The following is a 27,139-nucleotide window of genomic DNA, read 5'->3' as shown; positions in this document are numbered from 1 at the left end:
GAGGAGCCCTCTCAGCTCGCATTGCAAGTGCGTTAGTCACGTTATGTGTGTGACAAACGCCCTGAGGGTGTCTCCGCGCGATGGGTAGCGCGACGCCCGCTTTGAGGCCGCCCCCGGGGCAGATCTGCACTTTGGAAGCTTCCATACGGGGCCTCGGTTGGCTTTGTACGAGGAGGCGCTGCTCTCAACCTCGTTTTCTTACCGAAGGGTTTTCCGCTCCCCCCCCCCACCCGATGTATTTCATCACTCGTTTAATCGCACAGCTAATCACACGACTAATTAAACAACGCACGCGATTATTTATAGTCGGGGTTCGTACGTTTTGACACGAGGAAGCGCGGACGCCTGGGCAGATTTGGGACTAGCCTTGTCGATTTGTGCTAGGCCCTGGTGACTTTTTATTTTAAATGTGAAGAATATTTTTTGTTTAAACGAAAAAAAAGATAGTATTTTATATTGAGCGTATAGCGTCGTGGGGTTTTATTTTAAATACGAGTTTGTTGTTGAAATGACTGAAGTAACGCCCGTGAAAGTTATACATTGCAGCAGCCAAGACACGGTAAGGCGATTTTCTCAAAAGGGGGGCATCGCTCTGCACATGTGGCGATCCTGCCCTACTGTACCGTGTAAACACGCGTTCAGCCCACAGCACGAACAACTGTTCACTCGTTATAACGCGTTGTTAAATCATTATTAGTATACTTTATAGCAGAGTTCAGATGCAGAGTAAAACGCCATACACTATGAGCAGTTACCCGGTATGTGCCCCCACATCCGTTAGATTTTTTTGGAGGCTAAGCGTTTGTGCCTGGGTTGGTCCTTTTGTTATGGGCTGTATGGTGGGCAGCAAACATTAATTGCAGCAACACCAATGGAGACTAGGCTCTAAGAAAAGCTGTCTTGGGTGTGGACCAATCAACTTCAAGGACGGTGCACCGTGCATATTATCATCATCAGAGTTGTTTCTTTTGTTTGCATTTGACTGCTTGTGTTGTGGTTATTGCAAACATGATGCCTTGTATAAAGGTGTCAGTTTTTGTACCAGTTGAAAGGATAAAAACCTATCACTATTAATTGCAGGACTTTTAAGTCCTAACTGCCTTTTAAAACTAGTACTGACCAGCACCGTAAAGTATGGTCAAACGACCCGCACGGCGTGGGGAGCCCCTCATCCAGCAGTGGATTGGCATAAAGAAACTGTACATGTACTGAAGCACAGTGATGGGTTGCTCAGGTGCAACAGAAATTAATCCGGATCGATGCAGCCCAATCAACCTCACCAACGTCAATGATCCTCGTGTGTCGATGAAATTGGTAACCACCTCGTGAGGCGCTGCTGCCATGGTATTGGGCCTCAATTTTTCTTCGGATAGACTGGTCCCTGTCACAATAACGTGGAGTTTCTACCCACTGACTTAAGCCTGCCTGCGGGATTGAGCAGTTCCCACGACTTTTGCAAGTTGTGAATGTGTCTGCTTTTGACTTTAATAAAGACGTACAGGGCTATGAAGGTCCTGTAGTGTTTTTGTCAATCGCATCGGCTCCTTGCACATTCAGATGCGTGGTGTTACAGGCAGCTAGGGTGATACATTATGGGCAGTGCATCAAAATCTATGCTGCCACGTGAGCACGAACAGACGTGGTGAAGTATGGTCAACGACCCCCCACGATCCGCATGGCGTGGGGAGGGAGGCCCTCATCCAGCAGTAGTGGATTGACAAAAAAAAAAATCTGTATTTGCACAGTATAATGAAATCTTATCAATTACTTGCTAACTTTGTTTAGTCGTGTGTATGTTTTTAAAAATAGTTATTAAACGAATATCGTGTCGAGCTTTCACGGAGGTACTGTTACGTGTTAAAATATGACACAAAACACGGCATTGTGGGGATGACATACTGTATATTGCATCGGCCCATTGGGAAATTAAAGTGGGATATGAGGTGCAATTTGATCACCGATCTTGCTCCGAAATCAGATGGTGATGTACGGCAGTAGAGATCATGAATGGCAGAACACTGATATGCAGTCACGGGTTTTTATATTCTAAAAGATTACAATTTTGCTGGAAATCAAAGCTTTCTAAAATAGTGCCTTTTTAAGGATAACTTCTGTTCAGTTAGAGTAGATGATTCTTGAGCGTATTTTACATTACAATAACATCCTATTAAATGGATCTACGAACTCTTACTCTCCCTGTAACATTCTTTGTATTGAGGTATATGTCCCTTTACAACAGCTAAAAATTGCCTCCAATAAAGACAATTGCCACGTTTGCAGAATTAGATGGTTTTCGAAGACCCAAGTCGCTTTCCAATGCACCCAATCTCATCAGCTTTCGGAAGCTGCGGTTGAGCCTGGTTAGTACTTCGATGAGCCTGGATGACCACCACCAGCGCTTGTCAGGTGCTGTAGTCATGGGGCACCGACGAAGTGTCCAGGAAATTGCAGTGCTGTCCCCATCCCCTTGAGTGCCTGGAATATAAAATGTGTACCAAGGTCTGTTTCCACAGGCCAAGCAATGCGTGGCAGTCTCAAAATAGTCGCACCAAATAATTTTCAATCGCAGAGTGCGCATTCTCAAACGTTTGCTGTCCTCTTTGAGTCTGAAATTAACATTTCTTTGACGTAAAGTTTTCGTGACTGCAGGAATTCATATTCTTTGGGTCTTTCGGTAAAGTCGCGTAGATAGGTTCAAATAAATAGCAAAAATACAAAAAAACTACGACGTCATCTGATGATGACCGCTTGTGTTGCGATCGAAACGTCGTATTTTTTTTAATTTCTTTGAACCTATCTTCATAACTTTACCGAAAGACCCAAAGAATATGAATAATGTTTTGTACGGATCACACGCGCCCGTTTCTGTTGATGACAGTGCTGTAATAAAACAACAAGGAGTAATGCCTGCACGAATGCACTTGAAAAGGATAGTCGCACGTTAAAACGTGCATGCAATAATGGGGATCATAGTTATTGTACCAGAACCACCCACCCGTTTCAGTTCTTTGCAGATGGTAGAGCACTAAAAATGTTCGGTCAATAGGTGGTAGTAGTACATCAACGGGGAGACTTTTTTTTACCACTGCGTATCATTTCCCGTACAGCTTAAAAATGTAAGTTTTGTCGGTTGTGTATACCAGTTAATAAAAAATCCTTGTCATTTAAATGTACACGTTTACAATGGTATGTCACACATTGTGATGGAAGTTGAGTGATGGTTCTTATTTTTGTACTTAGGTTGCCACTGCTGAGAACCTCCTTAATACGGATGCAGACAAACCGTGGAAAAGTAGAAGCTATGGAGAAAAGCAAATCATTGTAACACTACAGGTACATTTACACTTTTAGTGGGACGTGCATTTCATGGGGGGTGGATCTTTGGCACAGTGATTGGTGCACTGATTCCTTGCCTTGGCTAACAGCAGTATCGAGTGATATGTGAACTGGTCTTGTAGTCCACCCCTCTCACCTACCCGCACTGATCAATATGCTGATGTATGGTCAAACAACCCTCTTATAAAGCACGGGGAGGTCTTCAACAGTGAGTTGACACGGCTGTATATGAGTGCATACATAACATGATCTTGAATGTCTATTGACAGTGAAATTGTCTAAATTTAAGTTACTATATCGGTGTGATAGCTGTATTGAGGTCTGATTTTTTAAAATAAATATCTAACATTGATGGGCTATAATCTTGATATAAACAAAGAGAATATATCGTAATTTTATTTCATTTTGTGACACTTGCTTACTTTCGTAAGAATTAAATTATACCTCTACTTGAGTTACCTAGTTTAAGGACTGCATATACAGGAATTCCTCGAAGTAACGGGTTACATTCCTGAGACCTGTTTGTAAGTCAATGTGTTCATTTCTTGGAACTAAATATTTAATTGTACAAATGGTCAGTGTTAATAAATGTGTTATGGTTCAACAAAAAAGGGAAGAATTGGTTAACTCATAAATAAGAAACATTGTACATTTGCATGTTATGCTGTAATAATAATGTACAGTGAATAAAACAAAATAAAGTCGGATGGTTCACTGTCATGCATCGCGCGGGAAGCTGGGGATAATTACATATCTTGGGGGATCGCTCCACCAAACAAAATAGTTCCGTGGTTCTGTTCATAAGGACGTTCACAAGTTGGCTGGTTAAATATAATATCGTATGGTTGTGTGTTTGTAAGTGTTGATGCTCGTAAGTCAGACGTTTGTGTCTTGGGGACTGCCTGTAGTTGCACATACAGAGCTAGTTGTGGCATCTTTTTAAAACACTTACCAAACAAGAATAAAAGCCATTAAAACCAACGCATTGTACAGTGGCTATATGAATCTGTGTTGCAAAAGTATTTTTGGGAACCTCTTTGGTATGATGTTGTGAAATGATTTGGTTATGTTTGGCTTTTTTATTTTGCTAATGAAAATCACTAAATAACTGTGTATCCTTTTATTTTTAAATATACACTTATAAATGCAGTAAAGACTGATGTACATTACCAGCACAGATAAATATAATTGGAGTAAGATACATTAACATTGTCACTCAAAGCATTTTTACTTTAATTTGGTTAAATTAGTTGAATATGCATTTTTGAGAAAAATACTTTATACTCGTATACCTAATGTCTTTTGATTTGTATTGACATAAACATATTTTCATCTCTTTGCACACTTCATAAAAAAAATATTAAAGTTTGAAAAACCAGAGCAAATACATGCTGTGGAAATTCAAAACAATGGGTCTGCCTTTGTGGAAGTGCTGGGTGGCAACGTCAAGTCCTTTGATCAAGATTATGAGGTGAGAGTTGTATATTTTTGTTGTAAAAATGTTAACATCTTGCCTTTTTCTTTCATATCGTCAACGGAAGAGCAATTATTTGAGATTCAATTCTGATTGATTTAACTATTCAGTTGTTTTGTGAATTGCCAATATGCCACCTGCAAATGTACATTTGGGGCAGTGCGAAAGTTCTGTGGTCCATGGTTTGGTGTTCGTGGCAGCAGTCATACAGGAGATTATTTTATTTTTCACTTTTGCATCTTCAGTGGTTTGTGTGGATCTTATTAAGTGCTGCCCATTGTTTCTGTGGACAATTGCAGCCGGGCAGTGTTAACACGTGTAATTAAATATACTTTAAAGTGTTGTGTGCATTGAAAATATAGCATGGACATTGCAATGCCAAATAATACAAATCTCTATAATTGGCATCTCTGAAATTTGAAGGGCTTTAATTCCATATTTTCATTATACAACACTTTAGAACATAAGACACACATCTAAACTTTTGCCCGGTGTCAATACATTTATGCAAATGTGGTCTCGCACATCCACAGACACTTACCGGATTATAAGACGCATGCCCAACTTTAAAAATACAGGGGGAAAAATTACGTGTCATAATCAGGAGAATACAGTAATGCAGTTACTCTCATGTGCACATACTTGTATTGAGTCACTAGTACGTAAGTCTGAACACTCTTATGAGTCAGGTACACTAAAAATGCACACTTAACTTTGTTCTCTCTCTCTGCAGGTGATTTGTGCCATGTCATTCTTTATGAGCCCTGGAGAGAGTAAGCGAGCTCAGAACACAGATAGGGTGCGCATATTTGGCCCTGAGAAGCTGTGTCGGCCTGCAGCTGATAAGCAATTTGAGACTGTGAAGATTGTTTGCACCCAGCCCTACACTAAGGTGTGCACTTTGCATCATAAACGTGACATCTACTGGTTTTGATGATTTATCACTCTTAGTTTTGCCTAGTCTCCGAATGCATATTCCAACTGATTATTGATACAATTAAAATGGTATTTAAGAAAATCCAGTCTCAAAAGAGAGCACATGTAATGCATATAAAATCCAATATAACTAATTACTGAACAAGCCATAATTCAAGGCTTACTATGATGCAGGGCTTGTAGGGCAACTGGGAGATTGATAGTTTGCTATAATGATTACTGCTGCAGCTTTGTTTCTGATGCTTTTGGCAATTATGTAAAAGGCCAAAGAAAGCATAAAAGGAAATTACAATTGTATTATAACAGACTAATTAATTTCACATTGGCAGCAGCGATTTGCCTTAACCAATGCTTTGGCTGGCTCCGTGCCGATCTCGTGTGTCCTTACTTGGCAGAATCTCAAGTTTGGCTTGGCTTGCATAAAGTTTTACTCTCCTCCAGAGCCTGGCACCAAGTGGACTGGTCCAAGCACCTCCCATCTGAAAGACTCCCCTGTAAGATTGCACCATTTGCTAACGTCACCCATGACATTCACCACTCTCATTGCAGAGTTAATCTCATTTCACGGAATAAACGGAACCGCACTACATTAGCCAAATGAGTCACCCTGGATTTCTAGAGTGCCAACGGCAGCGGTAGATTTAATGTGTATTGCGTGAGAAAATTGTTAATCATTGCATGCACTGATTTAAGCACACCTGATGTATGCCTCAGAAAACGTGGGTAGACTCGTTAGAATCATCGAAGGGGAGTTCATTTAATTATCTGTACATGAGCATGTGTATCGATTGATTCTTATATGATATGTGTTTTTAATTTCCTGTTCTCTCCCATGCTGTTGGTAGAGAGGGAAAAAACTTGCAGGTTTTAAAATTAAAGAGGAAGATGAAAGTGAAGATATAAAGCCAGGGGCATTATTCTTTGGCAAGAGCAGCCCTCCAGATCATGACTCTCCAAAAGGTAAATGGCAAATGCGTAAACAGTTCTGTTGACTGTACGCTTGAAGTTTGTCAACATGCTGTAGAGTGCATGAGTCGACTCTTAAAAAATAACACCATTTAATATTTTGAAAAGACTGAGTTTATTTAGCACGATGACACAACGTTTTCTTTTAAGTATACCAAGGATCTTTGGTTTTTGTAACAATTATTGTATCCTTCTTCTTGGTTCTTTTGGTAAAGTCACGTAGAAGGGAAATAATAAAATAATAAAAATTCAACATAATAAAATACAATTCTCACGACGTTTCGGCCACAACACAAGCAGCCGTCCTGTGTTGTGGCCGAAACGTCGTGAGAATTGTATTTTATTATGTTTAATTTTTTATTATTTTATTATTACCCTTCTACGTGACTTTACCGAAAGAACCAAGAAGATGAATCCCTGCAGTCACGAAAGCTTGAAATCGAAAAATTTTTTGTATCCTGTTGGGAAATTTATAGTAGCAAAAAAAAGTCCAATGAAGTGCAGGTTTTCGCTTTTAAGAAAATGTACACAATTACATTTTCAGCTAAAAATTCTGGACCAAGCTGTACAACACCGACTCTGACAACTGAACAATCGGAGAGTCCAGAGGGATCACCCAGTGCCAAGCAGCTTGAGTTCAGTGGAAGCAAACAGTTCTCAAATAAGGTACAATTCATTATTGGGGCAAACTACTATTGGTGCCTGATCCTCCTGTGAAAGTTGTCAAATGTAATATTGATTATTGGCTCATTTTTTTTATTTTAGACATACAGAAACCAATGTTATGAATCTCGCAAGGGAACTGGGATCTTGGATCGTCGTGTTTGTGTGAAGCCACTGTGTGATAGTTTATTGACACTTGAGTCTTATATTCAATACAATACGGTGCAGTTTATGACATACAATTTGAGAGCCGCGTTCATTGGGAGAGTATTTTAGGGAGTCTGTTTTTTTTATGTAGTGGTCAGGTGAGTGAAGTATAAGTGGTTGAATGTCAAAATAATATAAAATATTAATTGGAGTGTTGCTAGAAGGGATGCAACTTGGTTGAGCCTTTACATATGTTTTTTTAGCACCTAAATATGAATGTCTTCCAATTAATAATTTTTCCTCCATTTTCAACCAGACCAACTCAGGGAAAAGAAAGGCTGATCACACGGGCGAAACAACACCTAAAAAGCAACGAACAACTCCCCCTTCGGCTAAAAAAGACGCGCCTGAATCATCACCTAAAACTAAAGGTTTGATAATGGGAAATAACATTTTTCAACAGCTGTGCATTGTATACTTTTACCATTATGAGCAGCGGTCATGGCGAGAGCCTTTCAGCACGTGATTATTTTCATTGGTGTACATTTTCTGAAAAGTTCATAGAGGTCATTCGTTAATTTCACTTTATTATACGTTTTTGTGAGCTGGATTAAGAATGAATTTATTGGCGGGAAATGTAAAAAAACTCGTTTCCATAACCTTTGCAATAATGTTAAACTATATTACCCATAGCATCAATACTAGTAAAACCAATGCTGTGTGTGTATTTGGTTTATGTAAGGTCTTCAGCGAGAAACATTGATGTTCTGCCAATAAAAACACCAGCCTTTGACTACAGAATTACATCTGGCTGCAAAATGGCATGTGTCGGCATGCTCTTGTGAAAATGTCTGAACATAGTATATTCCAGTTCCAATAATGTATTAAAAACATGCTTCCTCTATCACTGGAGTGTACTATGAATTAGATAAAGATACCTCAATATGCTATCACTTCTTTTTTAAGTAAATTAAAGCAATGCTACATTAGAAACCTTTCCCCTTTTTACATAAAAAAATATTAAGTGATAGGCAATTGAAGACGTAATGTTTTATTTTAATATGGACTTAACAAATAGTCCTTTTTGGAAAAATATTAATACAGTAACAAATTAAGGGGATATATACAGAATACGTTACAGTTTATGCATCACATGTACACGTGTTGTCAAACCGTTTGACTATTTGTTATGTACTTGCGTGCTGTAGGTGGCAGCAGTGCACCCCTTTCTCCAGGCAGTCTTAAGGCAGGAGACCCCTGGCCAGCAAAGGGTTCCAGAAAGGACTTTTCTCAGCCATTTACTAAGCAGCCAACGCCCGTGAAACACAGCTCGGCCTCCCAGGGCACATCGGGGGCTTCTCGGGGTCCTGAGGGTGGCGGAAAGGCTGTGGAGTTTGGGCAGCTTCTGCGAGGCGTGGCGTTCGTGCTGAGCGGCTTCCAGAACCCATTCCGCAGCGATCTCCGTGACAAAGCCCTCGCCTTGGGGGCCAAGTACATGCCTGACTGGACGGACAGCAGCACCCATCTCATGTGAGTGTTGTGATGGCAACTGTGCATTTGTCATAAATAACATCCGCCACTGCCACCCACGTAAAAATGTCAATTCCTCGTGCAACGCTGGAAGAATGCCACCCCCCAAGGCTCAATGCCATGTCCTCAGAAACTTGCGCAGCCACAATTTGACTATCTCACAACACCTGCTCTTGATTCTATCACTCCTTATCTCCTTAGCCCTTTTGTCACGTGTTTTCAATTTCGAGGCTGCCAATCAATAACACGTTTTCTCCATTAATATTGAATTGCATTCTTCTGCCAACATACAGTAATTATTTTAAATAGTTTGCTGTAACATTATTATTATTCATTATCTTCCATTTTCAATTCACCACTGAATGAAATCCTTTATTTTTTTAGTAGCCATTTTATCTTGAGTTTTGTCCTTCATTTGTCATTTCTAGCAACATATCGTGCCTTTCTCACTTTTTTTCAAAGTGATTGCAATGTCTTGTTTTCTGGTTTCCCAATTCATGTTTTTTTCTATTTCAAGGCATTTCAGGCATGCATTTTTCCACACGGATCAATGTCGTTACGTTTTTTTTTACATTTTCAATGAATGTTCATTCTTCTCAACCAACTATTGGTTTTGTGAACATTCATGCATCAGAATTTTCGTCTTCAGATATAATGGCATTCTGTTTGTAATTACAAAAATCTACCAATGAATAAGTGCATTTAAATATTAAGTCACATGGTGGCATATGCCGTACACTCTTATTATCTCCAGTGGACCAGTGGTTGTCAGAAGTGTCTAAGTGTCTTATGTGACCAATACAATTAACACAAGTTGCCTGCAAAAAACTACTGCTAATTTAATAAATGTTCTATTGGCTGCCCCTTAGGTTTTCACACACAACATAGTTTGGCTGGTTAGATGTGAGAGGGCCCAAGAGTACTTGCTATAATTGCAGCGCTATAAATTCTAGCACTGGCTGAGTAAACAGAATCATGTCTAAAAATAAGGCTACAACTAATGCCATTGAGTAATGCCTAATTAAACCACATTTTCTGCATTACAGTATAATTTTAAGATTTAGCATAGCGTTCTGGCAGTGTGAATAGAAAGATTAACATTTCTCATTAATTTTAACCAGTTATTAAATAGTGTGTGTTTCTGTGAAAGTAAATTACACGATGTTCCATATAAAACAATCGTTTTGTAGTCGTGTAATAAACAAACTGTCTGACTACACACGGTCCATTCGTGTCTGAGGCTCTATCGTTGTATGGTATCTTAGAACGCAGTGTCAGTATTTAGTTTTGTATTTTTTCAGTCGTTTATATTCTGAACTGGAGTGAAAATGCCACCGTTTCTTTCGCTATTGAGAAAAAAAAATTCTCTTCATGACTGATGTGGTACCACTCTTGGAAGAATTGTGCATTGGTGTTCTTCAATAGATCACCGGCTCAATTGTTTCCTATTTTTGGAGAGAGTGCTACAGGAGAAAGAGACAGATGTAGTTTGGGGATTGTGTGTACATCTTTTTTTCTGGGAGGCAAAATTCGCTGTCGTTGGAGAAGCACAAAGAGCTTATGCGAGCCGTTTTTGTAGTGTGCGCTCGATATGAGCCCGCAACTTTGGGGTCGTTGGTCAAGTTGACAGCAAGCTTTATTTTCAGACTTCAGTAAGTTGACTGCAGGAGAGATGTCATGATCTTTGCATGTCCTTTCGTTTCCCACATCTTTGTGTGTGCATTGTGAACTTTTGAAAGTACTCTGACTTGAACTAGACCAACTTCTCAGCAACCTTGACATGTTTTTCCTTAATTTTGAGGGGTTAATTTCAAAATGAAAAAGCAAGCAACATCCTCTAATGGTATATAGAATGCAGTGTGCTATTTAATATTCATTGTGGGCTTATCTATTTTAAAATCGTTTTTTAAGGTTGACATTTGGAATTTTAATTGTTTGAATATTATAAAAACATTTAAATACATGATTTGCATAACAATATATTTATATTGGTCCTGAAACAACGCTTAGAGGATCAAAACATTAGGCGGATCCCATTATTATTGCTCACTTGAATTTTCCTTAAATCCAACTTTAGTATTCATGATTGGCACATTGCATTGAGAAATATATTCATATCCATTCCCATGCTGTTCGTGAAGCAGTTGGACTAACTTTCATTTAGCGTTCATAGCTTATTATTTTTAAAGTGCAATTTGTCATTTGATGCTGTTTGGTTGTGTGTTCTATATTATTATCTATTTAAAAGGACTAATCCTTTTCGACAGTGTTTTGTTCAAATTGCAATGTAAGGATGTCAAACTAGACCGGTAAAAATATGTTTACAAAAATGCGTAGGATAGTGATACATTCCTTTTAGCAACAAAACATGTAAACAGAGGATAGCTCCTAAGCATGGATATTAAGACAGAATATTTTACCAGAAATACCGACTTTGTGTACGTACATACGTTTGTATATAAATGTTATTGTGTGATTTTGTACCATCGTGACACATTGCTAAGCTTCCAGCAATGACGTAGAGCACAGTGAGTGGTTACTAGTAGCCTGGCCAAATCTTAACACGTTGAAGAGGTTTTCAATGTCTTTCACATCAAGAAATCAATTTCCAGCATTCGTTATTTAAGCAACATACGTGACCTTTCTGCCACCATACCGCCAACTGAAGGGCATGACTTGTGGACTGGAAACCTCTTTGCTAGACCCTCGGTCCATCATGAATGCCCGTGTCTGTGCAATTTTGATGTGGAATAAAAGCTCTTATAGGACATGAAGGTTAAAAAATTTACTTTAAAACAATCTTATCGATAAATTGTTACTCTGCATTGGAAACATCCACCATCCCTGCTGCTTGCTTCGATTGGATTTTGACGAGCATAAATGCCCTTGGTTTGGTAGCGTGTATACATATTAGACAAAGGCCCGAACATAAAACCGTTTACTTGAAAGCGCACTGTTGTGGTACTCTGTTTAATTGCAATGTTATTGAACAAATAGAGGGGATGGTTCATTTGGGACATTATGGACCTGGTGCAAAGTGGAGAAAGTAACATAATGAAGTAAAGAGGTCGTCCAACTTGAAATAATTTACTGACAATTAACCACAAGCTGATGTTAGCTGCACTAGTCTAAGCTTCTAGGAAGCTATGTTGGCAAAATACATGGCGCGTGTGAAATGGCAAACATTGTTAAGTAGTGCAATGCAATGTTGCATGAGAGAAAAACAACCGTGTTTTTGCATTCCTACGTGTGTTTATTTGCATCTCAAGTACCAAACACACGATGTGTCCATTTTAGTAGATGGTAATGTTCAGGACAAATACAAAGTCTGTTTTAGGAATGTTTCTTTTTTAAGCATTTTCTATTTTAATTGAAACCTCTTAGCAGTCCTGCAGTGTTGCTTCATTAAGCTTTGTTATAGCTTTATTTTTAAATATCTTTGTTTCTATTTCGTCAGTTTTTCCAAAAAAATCCTTACATTTACCCATAATAGCCTCGTGCTTTTGAACTTTCTGGTGAGTTTTTAACATATACCAATAACCATCAGGAATACCTCTTTATGACGTATTTGTCCTAATTGTATTTGATGGGATATTAACATGAATTATCTAGTGGAGCAAGTGGTGATGAAGGTCATAATTCATCCCAACAGGATGCTGACATCCCTGCTGCTTAACATTCTTTTAGATAGGAATATGTAAGCACAACTTACTATAGAATTTAGACTCAGTGAGGTGCATACATAGGATCATCAACCCTGTTGGTATGCTCTAAATGAACCTGATAAATAATAGTAATAATTTGCACTTATAAAGCGCCTTTTACAAAAAATCTTTAGGCACTATGAATGAAGAAATTCCATTAAACAAAAAACTGAAATGGCAAAATAAAAGCCAAAGAGGAACACAACTAATTAGGAAAAACTTTTGAAATGATAGACGGTTCAGTATTTATAGATGTCAATGCTATCCGAGAGACTTATCTCTAATGGCAGGGAGTGCCAAAACCGGGGGGCCACCACCGTAAATGCCCGATCACCCCAAGAACACAACAGATTGTGACGTGCATAAAAAAACACAAATATGTCGTGCTATATTGGAAGATAGTTTTGTGCCTGGATTCCTGCCTACCTGGCCAGTGCTCGACCAAGCGCTTGTGCGCAGTGGTGACAACGCCACACACATCTGTCTGATGACGTCGCCCGCATTCCCACAGTGTTGAGATGGGTATGCAATAGAGGAGAAAGAGGCGGGGAGGTATAGCTATGGAGGTTGAGGGAGGGAGGGAGGGAGAAAGAGAAGGGAGGGAGAGACGGAGAGGAATGGAGAGGAGAGGGTTGGGAAGAGAGTGAAAGGGCGTCGAAAGGAGAGGAAAGAGAGCAAAACGGAAAGAGGAGCGCGATGGAAAGTGAAAAGCAATGGGAGGGAAGATTAGGGAGAGGCAAGCGAAATTGACCCGGGAAAAGTAGATGTAAGAAGGAGAGCGATTGTGAGAGGTGATAGAAACAGGGAGAGTGATCAGGGGGAGGGAAGTGGGTGGGATACAGTGGAGGGAGGAGAGGAATAGGGAGAGAGAGGTTGAAGAGAGGACAGAGCAATAGAGAAACAGATATACTAAGCAAGAAATAGAGATAAATTTGGATATACTGCAAAAATATGCAAGAGAAAGGTGGAGAGAGACTGGGTTCTAAGTAAGATTACAAGTTTTGCTCGCTGGCTGGCTGAGAAGTACGGACAGATGGTCATGTCCAAAGGACATGCGAGCTGTTGTTAAAGCTGAAACATTCCAGATTGTGTTTAACCCTAAATATTTGTGACTGTTTTTTTTAGCTGTGCGTTTGCCAATACACCGAAATACAACCAAGTCAAGTCACAGGGTGGAATCATAGTAAGCAAAGAGTGGATTTTGGACTGCTACAAACGGCGGCAAAAACTCTCCCACAAGAGGTAAATAAATCCTTCAATAATAACCGCAAAACAAAAATGTTGAAAGTGTTTCCTCTTTTGACTGAAATGACACGTGAAATAAATGAGACGGTTGCCTGCACCCATACATAAATCTAAGCCCATCATACGTGTAATGTAAAGAGATATTTTCTGCTGCAGGTTTCAAGGTATGGCATGTCCTTTATTTTTGATGTATTCCTCTGTTCAGTGTGCTTAAAAGCTGTTTTTTTTAGGTACCTGTTTGATGGCGCTTCCAGTGAAGAAGAAGATGACGATGAAGTGGAAACAACTGCAGGAAAAGTACAAACAATTTCACTCTATCCAATTATTTTTTAACCACAGTTGAAACAATGTTTTCTATCCCATTTATTTTAATGCTCATTGCGCCGCTTTAACGTGAATTAATTATTGTTTGTACATTTGCGAGCCTTGTGAAATGTTAATTGCTTTCCGGAAAATTGTCAATGCATTCATCGATGCAGGAAAGCAGCAGCTCAACGCCTGTAAAGAAGCATGCAAATGGCCAAGGGACATCCCAGAAGACCGCAGGAATCCACAAAGAAGCGGAGAGTGATGAGGATGAAAAGAGGTATGTTGAAACTCATGCTTTGTAGTAAAGCCCATGCAAGATTGCAAAGAATAATTAACATTTCTAGCAACATAGTAAACATTCTTCAAGGATTTTCAGTTGTGTGTGGAAGTACGACCGAATCGATGACCACTGTTCGCGATTGACTGAGGAAGTGGTAGCCAAAGGAGAGATTGCACCCGAAGGGGGATGAATGCTGCGGAGAGATTGGGAGTGTTGAGATCCGCTGGTGTGCAGGGGCGATGTGGATTGTTGCATCGCGAGACCGTGAGGGATCGCGATGACTTGGAAGGGGGTGGGGAGGCCTTCATTCGCTAGCATCGGTGGCCGATGATTGATATGGTTGATGAAACAATTGTAGCTGATGAAAGAAGCATGCCATAATTCAGTGCAATGATGGAACATTTAAACATCAGTGAGCGTTCTTGTAAAAATTCTCTATTTAATTTTGTCACTTAACTCACTGTAAACAATTTCACGCCAAACCTTACAGAAAGCTGCGCTGCGGTGAGTTGTGCGCAGATGTTGGTGGGAATTCAAAGCCATATTTTTATCAGTGGGGGTTGTTCTGCAACAGATTGGTACGGATGAGACGTTGCAGGGTTTATGTTGTTTCCTGCTGTTTTTTGGCAAATCCTTGATGACTTAGGTAGTTTTGAGGGCAATCTGTTTTAATGACTCCATATGGGAGTAAAATAAATAAATTGAAAACGCACTGCTAAGACGATGGAAGAAAGATGATTGTAAGGGGCAGCCTTGCAATTTCACAGCTCGCGGGAGAAAATCTCTTGAGCTGTGGCGATGCTTATTTCGAGTAATAAAATATAAACCGATGTCATAAAAAGACCTAGGTTGGAGAGAATGTGAATGTGACAGCCTCGATATATTTTAATAAAAGTTTAAAGCAAAATTGGCTATGAAGTTGTTTTGTGGAAAATGACCTGGCAGGTAATGTTACGAACACACATTGTATGTACGGCGCACATCAAAAACGTTGGTGAGAGTTTGGAGTTGAGGTGCAACGATGCGTTGTGACGTTTGCTTGCTGCAGGGGGCATCAGGAGACAGAGGAGGACATCTATGATGCATCCGACCGATGAAAATACGGATACCGAAGAGAACGGCGCAAAGTCATCAAAATCCAACGGAGATGAGAGTGATGAGAAAGAGTTTCCAATACCAGAACTCCCGGGTTAGTGATGTCTCCTTGAATGACTGGTTAATTAAACATGAGCATCGTTAAATATACAGCTCTGGTCATCTCAGTCTATGATGAATGTACTTCTCCACTCTCACTTGAATGTGGTTGGCTTTGAAATTGTGGTTTTGTATCGTCTGTGTTTGGTGGAGGCCCATTCTCTGGAGATAATGTTTTGTTCAATGTCTCCCTTTTTCTTAATGCTACAGATAGAAATTTAAAGGTTCTAAGTGTGTCTGCATGAAACGATATGTGATACAAATTCTGCGTTGTAATGTTTTTTTTTTAAATCTTCCCTTCTTTTGCCCCTTGTGTGTTCCGGCAAAATGCAGACTTTTTTACAGGGAAACATTTTTACTTCTACGGAAATTTCCCAGGCAACGAGAGACGCACACTGTGCCGATATGTGGTTGCGTTTAATGGGTAAGTACCGTCGAAAACATGCTTGAGAGCCTAATTCCAGGGGGGCACTTGTTAAGGTGTGAAGTACACTGATCGTTAAGGGAAGACAGATGGAAATAAAAAAATATATTAAATTACAGCACTAATTATGGTTGCAGCATTCTTCGCATTCCAACGAGTGTGGCTGTACAAAAATTACTAAATAATTCTATACAAAAAATGATACCTAAATGTTCCCTTGTTATAATGTAATACAATAAGACAGATTTTTTTTTTACGTCTCCTGAAAATATAAGAAATATTTGTTTTTTATTTCGTTTTCACTGTCCATTTGTAATGGGTAAATATGACTAAAAATATCACCGGTTTATTGCAGTATGTCGTTTTACCCTTGAGTTTATAGCAGCGTATTCAGCAGCCGTAATTAACAAGTTCGAAGTCGTTGCTGTCTAGCCCAAGGTTTTCCTTGCCTCATCGTTAAATATAAATCACGTGGCTGCTCCTGGCAACCGCCCGTTATATCTAGCACACCTTTGCCGTAACATCCCTCGTTTTAAAGTGATGATTTTCAAAATGTGTGCTGTTTGCCACTTTATCCTTTTATTTAATTGATGGCACTGTTAAAAGCAGAAGATTATGTTTTATACACTTAAACCAATATCTGTTGTGGAAAATAACGGTCATTGGGGTTTAAGTGGAACATGGATGAAGGATTGAAGCAAGATTTTCAATTCAAGTATGTCTGCAATGCTGAAGATTAATTGTTGGCTTACAACCAATGGAATGTGTATTTGAGCACTGTTATGTATGATGTTTGACAAGATTGGGGATGGTTGGAAAAGTATAGATGGAGGTTTTAATTACATTCTTAAGTTAGTATTTATGGTTTATAAGGCAATTACTTTTTTGTACTTACACACACATTTTACAATATATCTCACGCGAGTATACATTGAACGTATCAACGTAGTAAAGGTTTGAATGTTTTTTCACGGTTTGTGTTTTTGCACTAATTGTTGCCGATACTTGCATGCGCACGCCGCCTTCTCAGGCTACTGGAGGACTACATGAACGAGCGCGTGAACTTCGTCGTCAGTGCTCAGGAGTGGGACGATAATTTTTACGATGTGAGTAAAGCACGGTTGTGGAGTGTCCCGCGGGTTGGTTGCTCGTGCTGAAGTGCAATAGGGGTCTGTTGCGGTGTCGAAGTAGGCACGGCACATTTAGAGTCCGTGATTTGTGTTCATGTTAACCACATTCTTAGCCAAATGTCGTGTGGGCACTGAAGCATCTAACGAAATCTATTCCGCTCACGATACGTGCATCAAATCGCGCGTGTGACAATTGATTATTGATGGTTGATTTAATAATATTCAAATTATATGCCAATGTTACATATTCTATTGTAACAAGCAACACTCTAGAGGGGAGACAGAACAACATGAAATATTCATTATTAAATGGCACACAACAAGACAACAGAGGACAGAAGACATCCCAGCCCATCCATGAAAGAATGCAATTCTTCTGACAGCATATTTTATTAACCTTAAGAGATATCCTCCCAAACGTCAGGTTTAAATGTGTACGCATGCTAGTTCGCTGAGTTGCTTTCAATAAAGAAGGTAACATTTTTAATCTATTTTTTTTTTTACAATAATTGACCCATTCCTAAACATTGCCGTTTGCTTTTGGGCTCCAAATTTAGAGCACTGGTGGTGTAGCAAATATAATTTGTGGGATGACAAAAGTGCAGCATTTGTTGATATTGAAAGCACGATTTAAACTTTAGAGCTCTTAAATCAAGTCTATATATTTTTTTTACAATGGATTTTAAGGCATTTGGCCATAAAAATCTAAAGAAGCAACATAAATTACATCGACTTTGAACTATTTATGAATCTTATAAAAACTCAAATAAAACGTTTAGATGGCCCGTGTAGGCAGCATTGCACATTGATAATGGATATTACACAAAACACTGGCGTGCTTTATACTTTACTCTTATTAGGTTTAATAATGTTTGTGGTGAGGTGAGTGGTATTTTTACTACACTTTAAATTATTTAATGCACCTTGTAGAAAGGAAAAAAAAAACTTTCAAATGTATGTTTTATATTTCGCTGTGTGGATGCTAAACTTATATTAGCAGAATATGCAATGCATTTTACATTTAGATACAGTACATGTGTAGTAGGTTCAACCGAGTCGCAGACGTGCTCTTGGAGGCAACACATTAATTTAACACCAACATACAGGGTAACTGCCCTTTAACAGAATAACAACCTATGGTGGTGACCACCAGGCTAACTACACTAATTAGAACATAACTACTACGGACCGGGACCTCAGCTTGGGTCCAGGTCCACGTGTTTTAGACTCGGAGAACGTAGAGCGTAGACGAAGGTTTCTTCAGGATGAACAACAACGCCGGCACCTCTGGGGGACCCGGCTTATATTCTCTGCGGCGTGGCTGGCTCCACCCTTGGCCACGACCACCTTCCAGAATCCTCTAGCAGGATCTCGACTCGGACCACTTGACCACCCTAGCCCCCACTTGGGGCCCCTCTCGGGTCAACCAGAGTCCATGGCTTTAGTAACCCCTTCCCCACGGCCGGCACTCTCACACCCGATCATCTAGGGCTGGCACTGCACGCCGAGCGTGATGCCCTCCAGCGCTATCAATCAGCGCTGACCGAGCCCCTCTAGGGCCGGTATTATTTTATGATTTCCCTTCTACGTAACTTTACCGAAAGATCCAAGAATATGAATCCCTGCAGTCACGAAAGCTTTAAATCGAAAAAATTGACTGAATCATGCTCCTGCGTATCTGTCATATGCATGAGAATGTGAGTGCTCAGGACAGAAACACAAACTGTGTGGCAATGCATAATAACATATACATGATTTTGTACTCACGGTTAATAGAACATGCATTCCAAAGTATATTATAATACATTCAGGTAATGTTACACAAGCGTCCGTCATCAGATGATGATCAGGTGATGACGGATGCTGTGTTGCGACCGAAACGTCGTGTTTTTTTTTCTATCTACGTCACTTGACTGAGAGAACCAGTATGAGAGTGGATTCCTGCAGTCACGAAAGCTTCAAGTCAATATTTAAAAGGTTGCCAATAAACAGACAACTAATCGGCTTCGGTTATTACCCTGGTAGTGGAAAGTGCAGCATATTTAGACACATAAAATGTTCCCACAAAGAAATTAAATGTAACGACAGATAGGCACTACAAACATCCAGCGACGACTGGTCAAAGTTACACACTGCCATGTGTGGTATCAGGCAGTGTAATGGCCCTTTGCAAGTGTAATTCAGCTTGACTGCTGATCCAATAAATATAGCAATACAAATGCCTCTCTCTTAGATCTCTCATGCTCACATGTCCGTTGCATTGCACTCTCATACTCACAGGCCCTTTGGATAACACCCGTTAGGTTGCACTCCCTCGTCGAGGAGGCTGCTCTTCTTTTTTTCTACAGTTACATGCTAATTTCTCACATTAACATAGCCACTTCCGTGCCCTCGTCTAGGAGGCCGCTCCCCTAGCTTACTTTTACATGCTAATTTCTCACATTAATATCATGCTAATCCCTCACATTAACAGGATGTTATTAACCAGGTAAAACCCTAACTGCTTTGTAGTGGTTGTCGTCCATCATATCTGCCGGGTACCACTATATTTCTCCGAGTTAACTTATCTCCCTCCCCGCGTTCCCAGCTCTCTCGGCCTCCTACTCCCAGCCCCGCCCACTTCCCCCCCCCCCCTCAGCCTCACGTCCCTCTCCTGGCGTCCACGCAGCCCTCCCCCTACCCCACACCCCCACCTTTCCCTCCCCCCCCCTTGCTCCTCCCCCTTTCTTACCTATATAACCTCTTACCACGGCAACTCTCTCTCCCACTTCAGCAAAAATTTTCTTGCTGTGATTTTCCCACCTGATGATTGCTTGTGTTGCAATCGAAACGTCGTGATTTATTTTATTTTATACCTACGTGACTTTACCGAAAGAACCAAAGAGTATAAAACACATTCCTGCGGAGGGAGCTGGTAGGAACGTTGGGTCAACAGTGGCGTGGTGTATTCCGCAAATATGCCCGACTGTGAGAGCGGGCACAAGCCGGCGTGAGTAGTTTTATAAGGACACCACGGGGTTACCAGCCCCTCCCCACCCAGCCCCACCCCTCCCACACCCCACCCAGCCCCACCCTCCCCACCCAGCCCCACCCTCCCACCCAGCCCCACCCTCCCCTCTCCACCCAGCCCCTCCCCCACCCTCTCTTCCGCACCCAGTCCCTCCCCACCCAGCCCCTCCCTGCACGACGGACACAATAATCCTCTGTGGGCTGGTGTAACCAGGAGGTTCCTACCAGTATAACAAGTGCATTATTATTATTAGTGCTGCTGCATGAACTAATGATTATGTAATTTCTTTACTCTTAAAAGAGAATAAAGTGTATGATTGAATAGTTTTCAATGATGTATGTGTATTTTTTAAATGTATTTCACCAAAACTCTCGAATGTTTTTACACACAAGTGTCCGTCATCACCTGATGACGGACGCTTGTGTTGCGACAACAATGTCGTGTTCTTTTATAATTTTTTCTATCTATGTTACTTTACTGAAAGAACCAGAGAGTACCTTTTAAATGTTGAGTGTCTTAATCTTAAGTTAACCATGGGTGAACTTCCCATTGAGCTGCCATGCTTATTTGACCTTTCAAAGACGAGCGGTCACTGGTTTTCCTTTATTCTCATTGAAGGTCTTAAGACACGTGATGCGTTGGAGTATTTACCGCAGAGGGCAAACGTGTTTCTCCCTACCCTTCCAAGTCAGGGGTCTCGTGGATTTAAAGTGGTACAAGCTGATTTTGTTGTGCTGTGACTGATGGTGCAGGCCCTGACGGAAAACCCTAACTTGGCGTTTGTGAAGCCCCAGTGGATTTACTCTTGCAACAGCAAGGGGAAGCGTCTGCCACACCAGCCATTTGTAGTCATCCCCCAAGAGTGATGCTGCCGACGGGCAAGAACACGTTCCTCTTTTCTGAGAGAACGTCACGGTGACGCAGCATAACGACCTTGACGCAAAGTGGCAGAGGACATGGGATTAACAAACACGTGTGTCCAGAAACGTCTGTGTTGTCGAAGCAAAATGCTGTTACTCCCAACATTTGATTTAAAAGAAGTAAAAAAGAAAATACAATAGGGGAAAGCAATCTTTTTTTTTTGGGGGGGGGGGGGGGCGGGTTATTTTTTGTACAAAATGACAAAGCGCTAAAGTATTTCTACTAAGTAATGAATTGCAAAAACGAAAAAAAAATGTATTCAGCAGATTCTGTCAACCAATTGTATTGTTCTGTATGCATGAAAAATTAATACGCCCTCGTTTTTTGTGTAATTCAATATGCAGAAGTTAATCACTCGTGAATAGCGTTCACACATTGCATCGCGTCCCTTTTGTGGATGTTTATGGCATATACCTCATCGTCACAGTTCTGTCAACACCTGGTCGTGGTCGAGAAAGGCTTTTCTGTGATAATGAGTTCTGAGTGGATTAGCATAGAAAGCCAACACAGAATAACATTCACCGCTATTGAGAAAGACACTTTGTGTTGTGGTTGCATAATGGATTATTTCCATTAAAAGTTGTTACCAACAAGTTGCACGGTACTCCATTAGCGTTTAGGTACATGGAACCAATATCAATGAGTTAAAAGCTGGGATAGATCATTTTCTGTATTGGTCGTTTTTTTTTACCATTTAAAAAAAGTTATCTCTTAAAAAAAATGTAATCATCAGCTGTCTGCTGAATGAGGACCCCTCCCCCCAAGCTACCATCATCCCTCGTGAGATCCTGTGATGTAAAACTCCACCTCATCTAGTATTTAAAGAAATACAATTGCTGAGCATAATAAGTAGGCTTTAAAAGAAAAAAAAACCCAATGTATTCAATTAACTTAATTACCTGCAAATATTATTTGTAAACATACCACACTGTTGAAGGAGTGCATCACATTTCCCCGGACACATCAAGTGGCAGTTTATCCACTCGTATTTCTTGTTTGATTTTCTGAATTTCAATTAAAGCTGTAGAAACACTTGTGCAGGTGAACTCCACGTGGCAAGGCTGTCTTTAGCTTTGGCATGCCCAAGAGGTGGTGTTATATAAGTTGTGGCCCAAGTATCTAAGTGTTGGGGTCGGTATCTTATAAAGTGCTCATCTCTTGTAGATGTAGGTCCCTTCGTCAGTCCACTGCAAGGTGAAGGCCTCTCCATGCCATGTTGGTATTCTGAGTTGTTGGACCATACTTCACTATGCTGGTCAGTGCGGATTGGTGAAGTGGTTGGGGGTGGGGGGGGGCATTGCAGGATTGGATCACATATCACTCGCCGCTGATGGTAGCTGTGGCCGGGAATCAAAATCGGGTCGCTGATTTGTAGCGCACTGAGCTAATCACTGCGCCACCATGTCACCCGGTCAATTCTTGAGGCCACAGTTGTATCGTAGGTGTGTTTTGATACATAAAGTGTTTACATTGCGTTTCTTTACGTCTGAAAGCGTGGCGTCATTTTTCTATACACGTAGTACAGTATATGTAAGCTATGAAAATACGCTTTGTCACGAAACGTGTTTTTCACTGGACTTTAGGACGTCATGACTAAACCTGAATGTGTGCGTATCATTTGGAATGTCTGGAAATGCTGTATTATTTTAATAAACTGCAAGGTGCGCTTTCAAAGTTTATTTCTGTGTAAAATTCACAGGTTTATTGTGTATACAGGAGTATTGAACATACTTATAGCTAGTATTGTATACAACTTTAAAGAGCTCTGCTGTGGAGTATCCTGAATAATTCATAATTGAATGTTTGCGTCAAACTGCATAAACAAAATGTATGTCATAAACCCTCCTCAATCCAACAGCCAATTAATAAAGTTGTCACGTAAACAAACGTGCCAATTTATGACTGCTTCAGCACACTGACGTGTTGAGCGTATCTCAAGAACATTTAAAGACATTTTTGCTGATAGTTCAAACCAGCATCATCACGAAGTTGCCAGGGTTGTGCTGCTGGAATCATAATATTGGTCGTGAAAGTTCTTTCGGTAAAGTCACGTAGGTGAAAGTAATAAAATAAAATAAAGAATGAAAACAACTAAAATAAATCACGACGTTTCGGGCGCAACACAAGCGTCCTTCATCAGGTGGGGACTACCACAGCGAAAACAATCGCTGAAGTATGCTAAAGATATGGCTGTAACAAGGGATTATATAGCTGAATGGGCGGGGGGGGGGGAGCCAGGGTGAGTGTGGGGGCGGGGAGAGCGGCAAGGATGTTCCTTGAGTTCGAACTAAAGCAGTGCTAATACGTTGGTTGGGGGGGGGGGCGAAACACTGCACGTCAAATTTCCTATTGATGGTAGTGTGCAAGGCTGGGAGTAAAAGACTGGAGATGTGGGTATGAATATAAACTATGAGACCGCTAAGGTGTAACTTGGTTAATAACATCCTTCCAATGATTGCTCAATTCGAATCCATCTTCTCGGTTGAAGTTATGTCTATGTTTGTATATCTGGATGGCTTCATGGACAAATCTTTGGTGGTATCCAGACGGCTTGCAGAGCACTTTGGTATCAGATAAAAACAATATTATGAGCCCACCGCATTGTTGCAGTGGTCAGCTACGGCAGAAGAGTTCATCCTACCGTGTTTCAAATCTGACTTGTGCTCGCGAATGCGGTCAGATACATGTCGTTTCGTTTCCCGAATGTAACAATCACTTTCACACTCACATCTGCTGCTGTCTTCTTCACCGAACGCTACATGGATTTTGTTTAAAGCTAGCCTATCACTAATCTCAGAGAGAATAAGATTACTCCGATTTGAACTCGATAATTTAGACAAGATTCTCTTACAATCACATTTAATGTTAACACAAAAGATATCGCTTTCCGATTGGGACCGTGTTGACAACATGACAGTCTCCTCTGCTAATTCATTGTCAACCAAATGTAAAGCTAACTTGATCGCCAAATTCAACCTCCTGTCAAAGAAGAAGCCAGACTCACATTAAAAAGTTATATGTCAACAAGATTGTTATCAATTAGAGTAACATCCCAATTTCTGACAATCTAAAAACGGTACTAGCTAAAGGGCTGAATTTCGCAGTTACCCCTAAACATATCCCAGTGGAGGATATAATCTCCCAGGTCGATGTAGCCCTCAAAGGCTTAGGACACATACAAACAGACGTTTCTAGAGCTGAAATTGCCACTATCCTCAAACATGCTAAGAAACCAATTACCAACATTAGCAAAAACAAGCGCTCTGAACTCGCAAATTTTAAAAAGAGGGATGACATAGTCATCCTCTCGGCCGACAAGGGCAATGCCACTGTCATGGATAAAACCACATACAACAACAAAATCCAGAACCTACTCAATGATGGCAGTTACTCTAAGATCAATAGAGATCCTACTAACAGCCTAACTACAAAAACCAACAAGATCATTACCAGTTCGACTTCTCTAATCGAACCAGTCAAACGGTTCCCCCTAAAACCTTCGGCTGCTCGACCACCCAGATTCTAGGGTCTTTTCAAGATCCATAAAGAAGGTACCCCACTGCGGCCCATCGTGTCCACGATCAACTCACCTACCTACAAACTAGCCTGTTTTCTGTCGGATACTTTGCTTCCCTTTACTGGCAAGACCACTTCAGCAGTACTTAATTCAACTCACTTGGTATCTCTAATTAAGGACATTTCACTGTCCCCTGATGATGTCCTCGTCAGCTTTGATGTGGTTTCTCTATTCACCAAGGTTCCTGTGCCTTACACCATAACAATAATTGAAGACTTAGTCCAACATGGACTGAACCCTGATGTCCCTGCGCTGGTTAGGCACTGCCTTACCAACACGTACTTCACCTGGAATGGTACTTTCTACAAACAAAATGAGGGTACCCCCATGGGTTCCCTCTTGTCACCAGTGATAGCCAATGTTTTTATGGAGAAATTTTAAACAGACGCCATCCAGACATCCACCCTGCGTCCTTCCCTGTGGAATAGATATGTGGATGATACTTTCGTCATTTGGCCACATGGCCTACCAGCATTGAACCAACTTCTCGACCACATTAACTCCATACACCCATCCATAAAATTCACCATGGAAGTGGAGAAGGATGGCAAGCTACCATTCTTGGATGTTCTGTTTGAGAGGAGGCCCAATGGCTCTTTGGGAGATTCTGTCTACAGGAAGTCTCACACAGATTCCTATCTGAAACCTGATTCCCACCACCATCCGGCACACGAATTCCCTCATCAAAACATTACACCATAGGGCCCACTGCATTTCTGACCAACACCACCTGGCCAGGGAATTAGAACACGTACATCGGACCCTTAATGGATATTCGGACCCAACTATCCGCAAAGCTGTTTTTCCAACCATGGAGAAACAACCCCTTGAGACTTCGATCAAAACCATCATGTTACCATACATAGCAGGCGTTACCAAAAATATTTCCAAAATCCTAAACAAACACAATATCTAGGTCCGATTCAGTACAGTACACAAAATCCGTGATCTGATCCCATCCGTAAAGGATGTCATTCCTGACTTTCAGTACCCTGGAGTCTACAAACTGAGTTGCATTTGTGGTGATTGTTACATTGGGGAAACGAAACGACAGACTTGAAGCACGGTAGGACGAACTCTTCTGCCGTAGCTGACCACTGCAACAATGCGGTGGGCTCATAATATTGTTTTTATCTGATACAAAAGTGCTCTGCAAGCCGTCTGGATACCACCAAAGATTTGTCCATGAAGCCATCCAGATATACAAACATAGACATAACTTCAACCGAGAAGATGGATTCGAATTGAGCAATCATTGGAAGGATGTTATTAACCAAGTTACACCTTAGCTGCCTTATAGTTTATATTCATACCCACATCTCCAGTCTTTTACTCCCAGCCTTGCACACACTACCATCATTAGGAAATTTGACGTGCAGTGTTTCGATCGTGCAGATTTGCCACCCCAACCCTCAACGTACTAGCACAGCTTTAGTTCGAACTCTCGGAACATCCTTGTCGCTCTCCCCACCCCCACACTCACCCTGGCCCCCCCGCCCGCTCAGCTATATAATCCCTTGTTACAGCCATCTCTTTGGCATACTTCGGCGATTGTTTTCGCTGTGGTGGTCCCCACCTAATGAAGGACGCTTGTGTTGCGCCCGAAACGTCGTGATTTATTTTAGTTTTCATTTATTATTTTATTTTATTATTTTCACCTACGTGACTTTACCGAAAGAACCAAAGACTATGGATCATTGCAGTCACGACAACTTCAAATCTAGAATTGGTTGTGAAAGCCCACGTGTTCAATCCTGAATAATGTATTACCTGGCTAATAGATCAATATGTAAAATATTTTATCTGTAGATATTTAAAGGCAAGGGGTAAAGGCTTCCCCACCACGTTTTAGTCACGTGGGTGTGAGCAAGGTTCAAGCTTGTTCAGTGTCGGCTGGTGAATGTGGGCAAACGAGCGTGACGGCTTCAGATATGACTCGTCACCGATGTTAGCCGTGGACGGAAATCAGGCTCGGTGAAATAACTGCTTCCCGTATATTGTAATGTGTTAAGCAATATCCAGTACAGTACAAGATGATCGGTTGATAGATACGTCACCAAAATAGAGTGAAAGGTTTCACTTAACAGCCTCAAGAAATCTCGCACCAGTTCCTATACAGTTGTTAAAATTGGTAAAACTCTTAAGACATGGAAGGTTATAAAAAAAATTCCTTTTAAGGCAATGTGTTTATTATGAATGTTTCTTGCATAACCGCCAACGCAGCATCACCAATAATTGATCTTTGATATGGAGCAATCGCTTTCACAATCAGTGGAGGTTATCTGTACATGTG

At 40.8% G+C, this 27,139-nt stretch overlaps 1 protein-coding gene across 1 annotated transcript; it reads left to right on the top strand.

Moving 5' to 3' along the window:
* The first annotated feature begins 150 nt into the window (after positions 1–150).
* On the top strand, positions 151–22,948 carry XRCC1 (X-ray repair cross complementing 1). The gene is given in 17 exon segments (XM_061560601.1): positions 151–559; positions 3,241–3,333; positions 4,703–4,807; positions 5,544–5,702; positions 6,142–6,240; positions 6,592–6,706; positions 7,257–7,378; positions 7,839–7,953; positions 8,731–9,052; positions 13,882–13,998; positions 14,232–14,298; positions 14,481–14,587; positions 15,639–15,678; positions 15,680–15,779; positions 16,118–16,208; positions 17,239–17,314; positions 21,101–22,948. Coding segments are annotated over 17 exon segments (1,893 nt in total). The 5' UTR covers positions 151–508; the 3' UTR covers positions 21,215–22,948.
* Positions 22,949–27,139: the final 4,191 nt, after the last annotated feature.

This window comes from Lethenteron reissneri, chromosome 26, assembly GCF_015708825.2.
Source record: "Lethenteron reissneri isolate LAM-NWPU_2019-01 chromosome 26, ASM1570882v1, whole genome shotgun sequence".
NCBI lineage: Eukaryota > Metazoa > Chordata > Hyperoartia > Petromyzontiformes > Petromyzontidae > Lethenteron > Lethenteron reissneri.
This window is presented reverse-complemented; position numbering and strand designations above follow the sequence as displayed.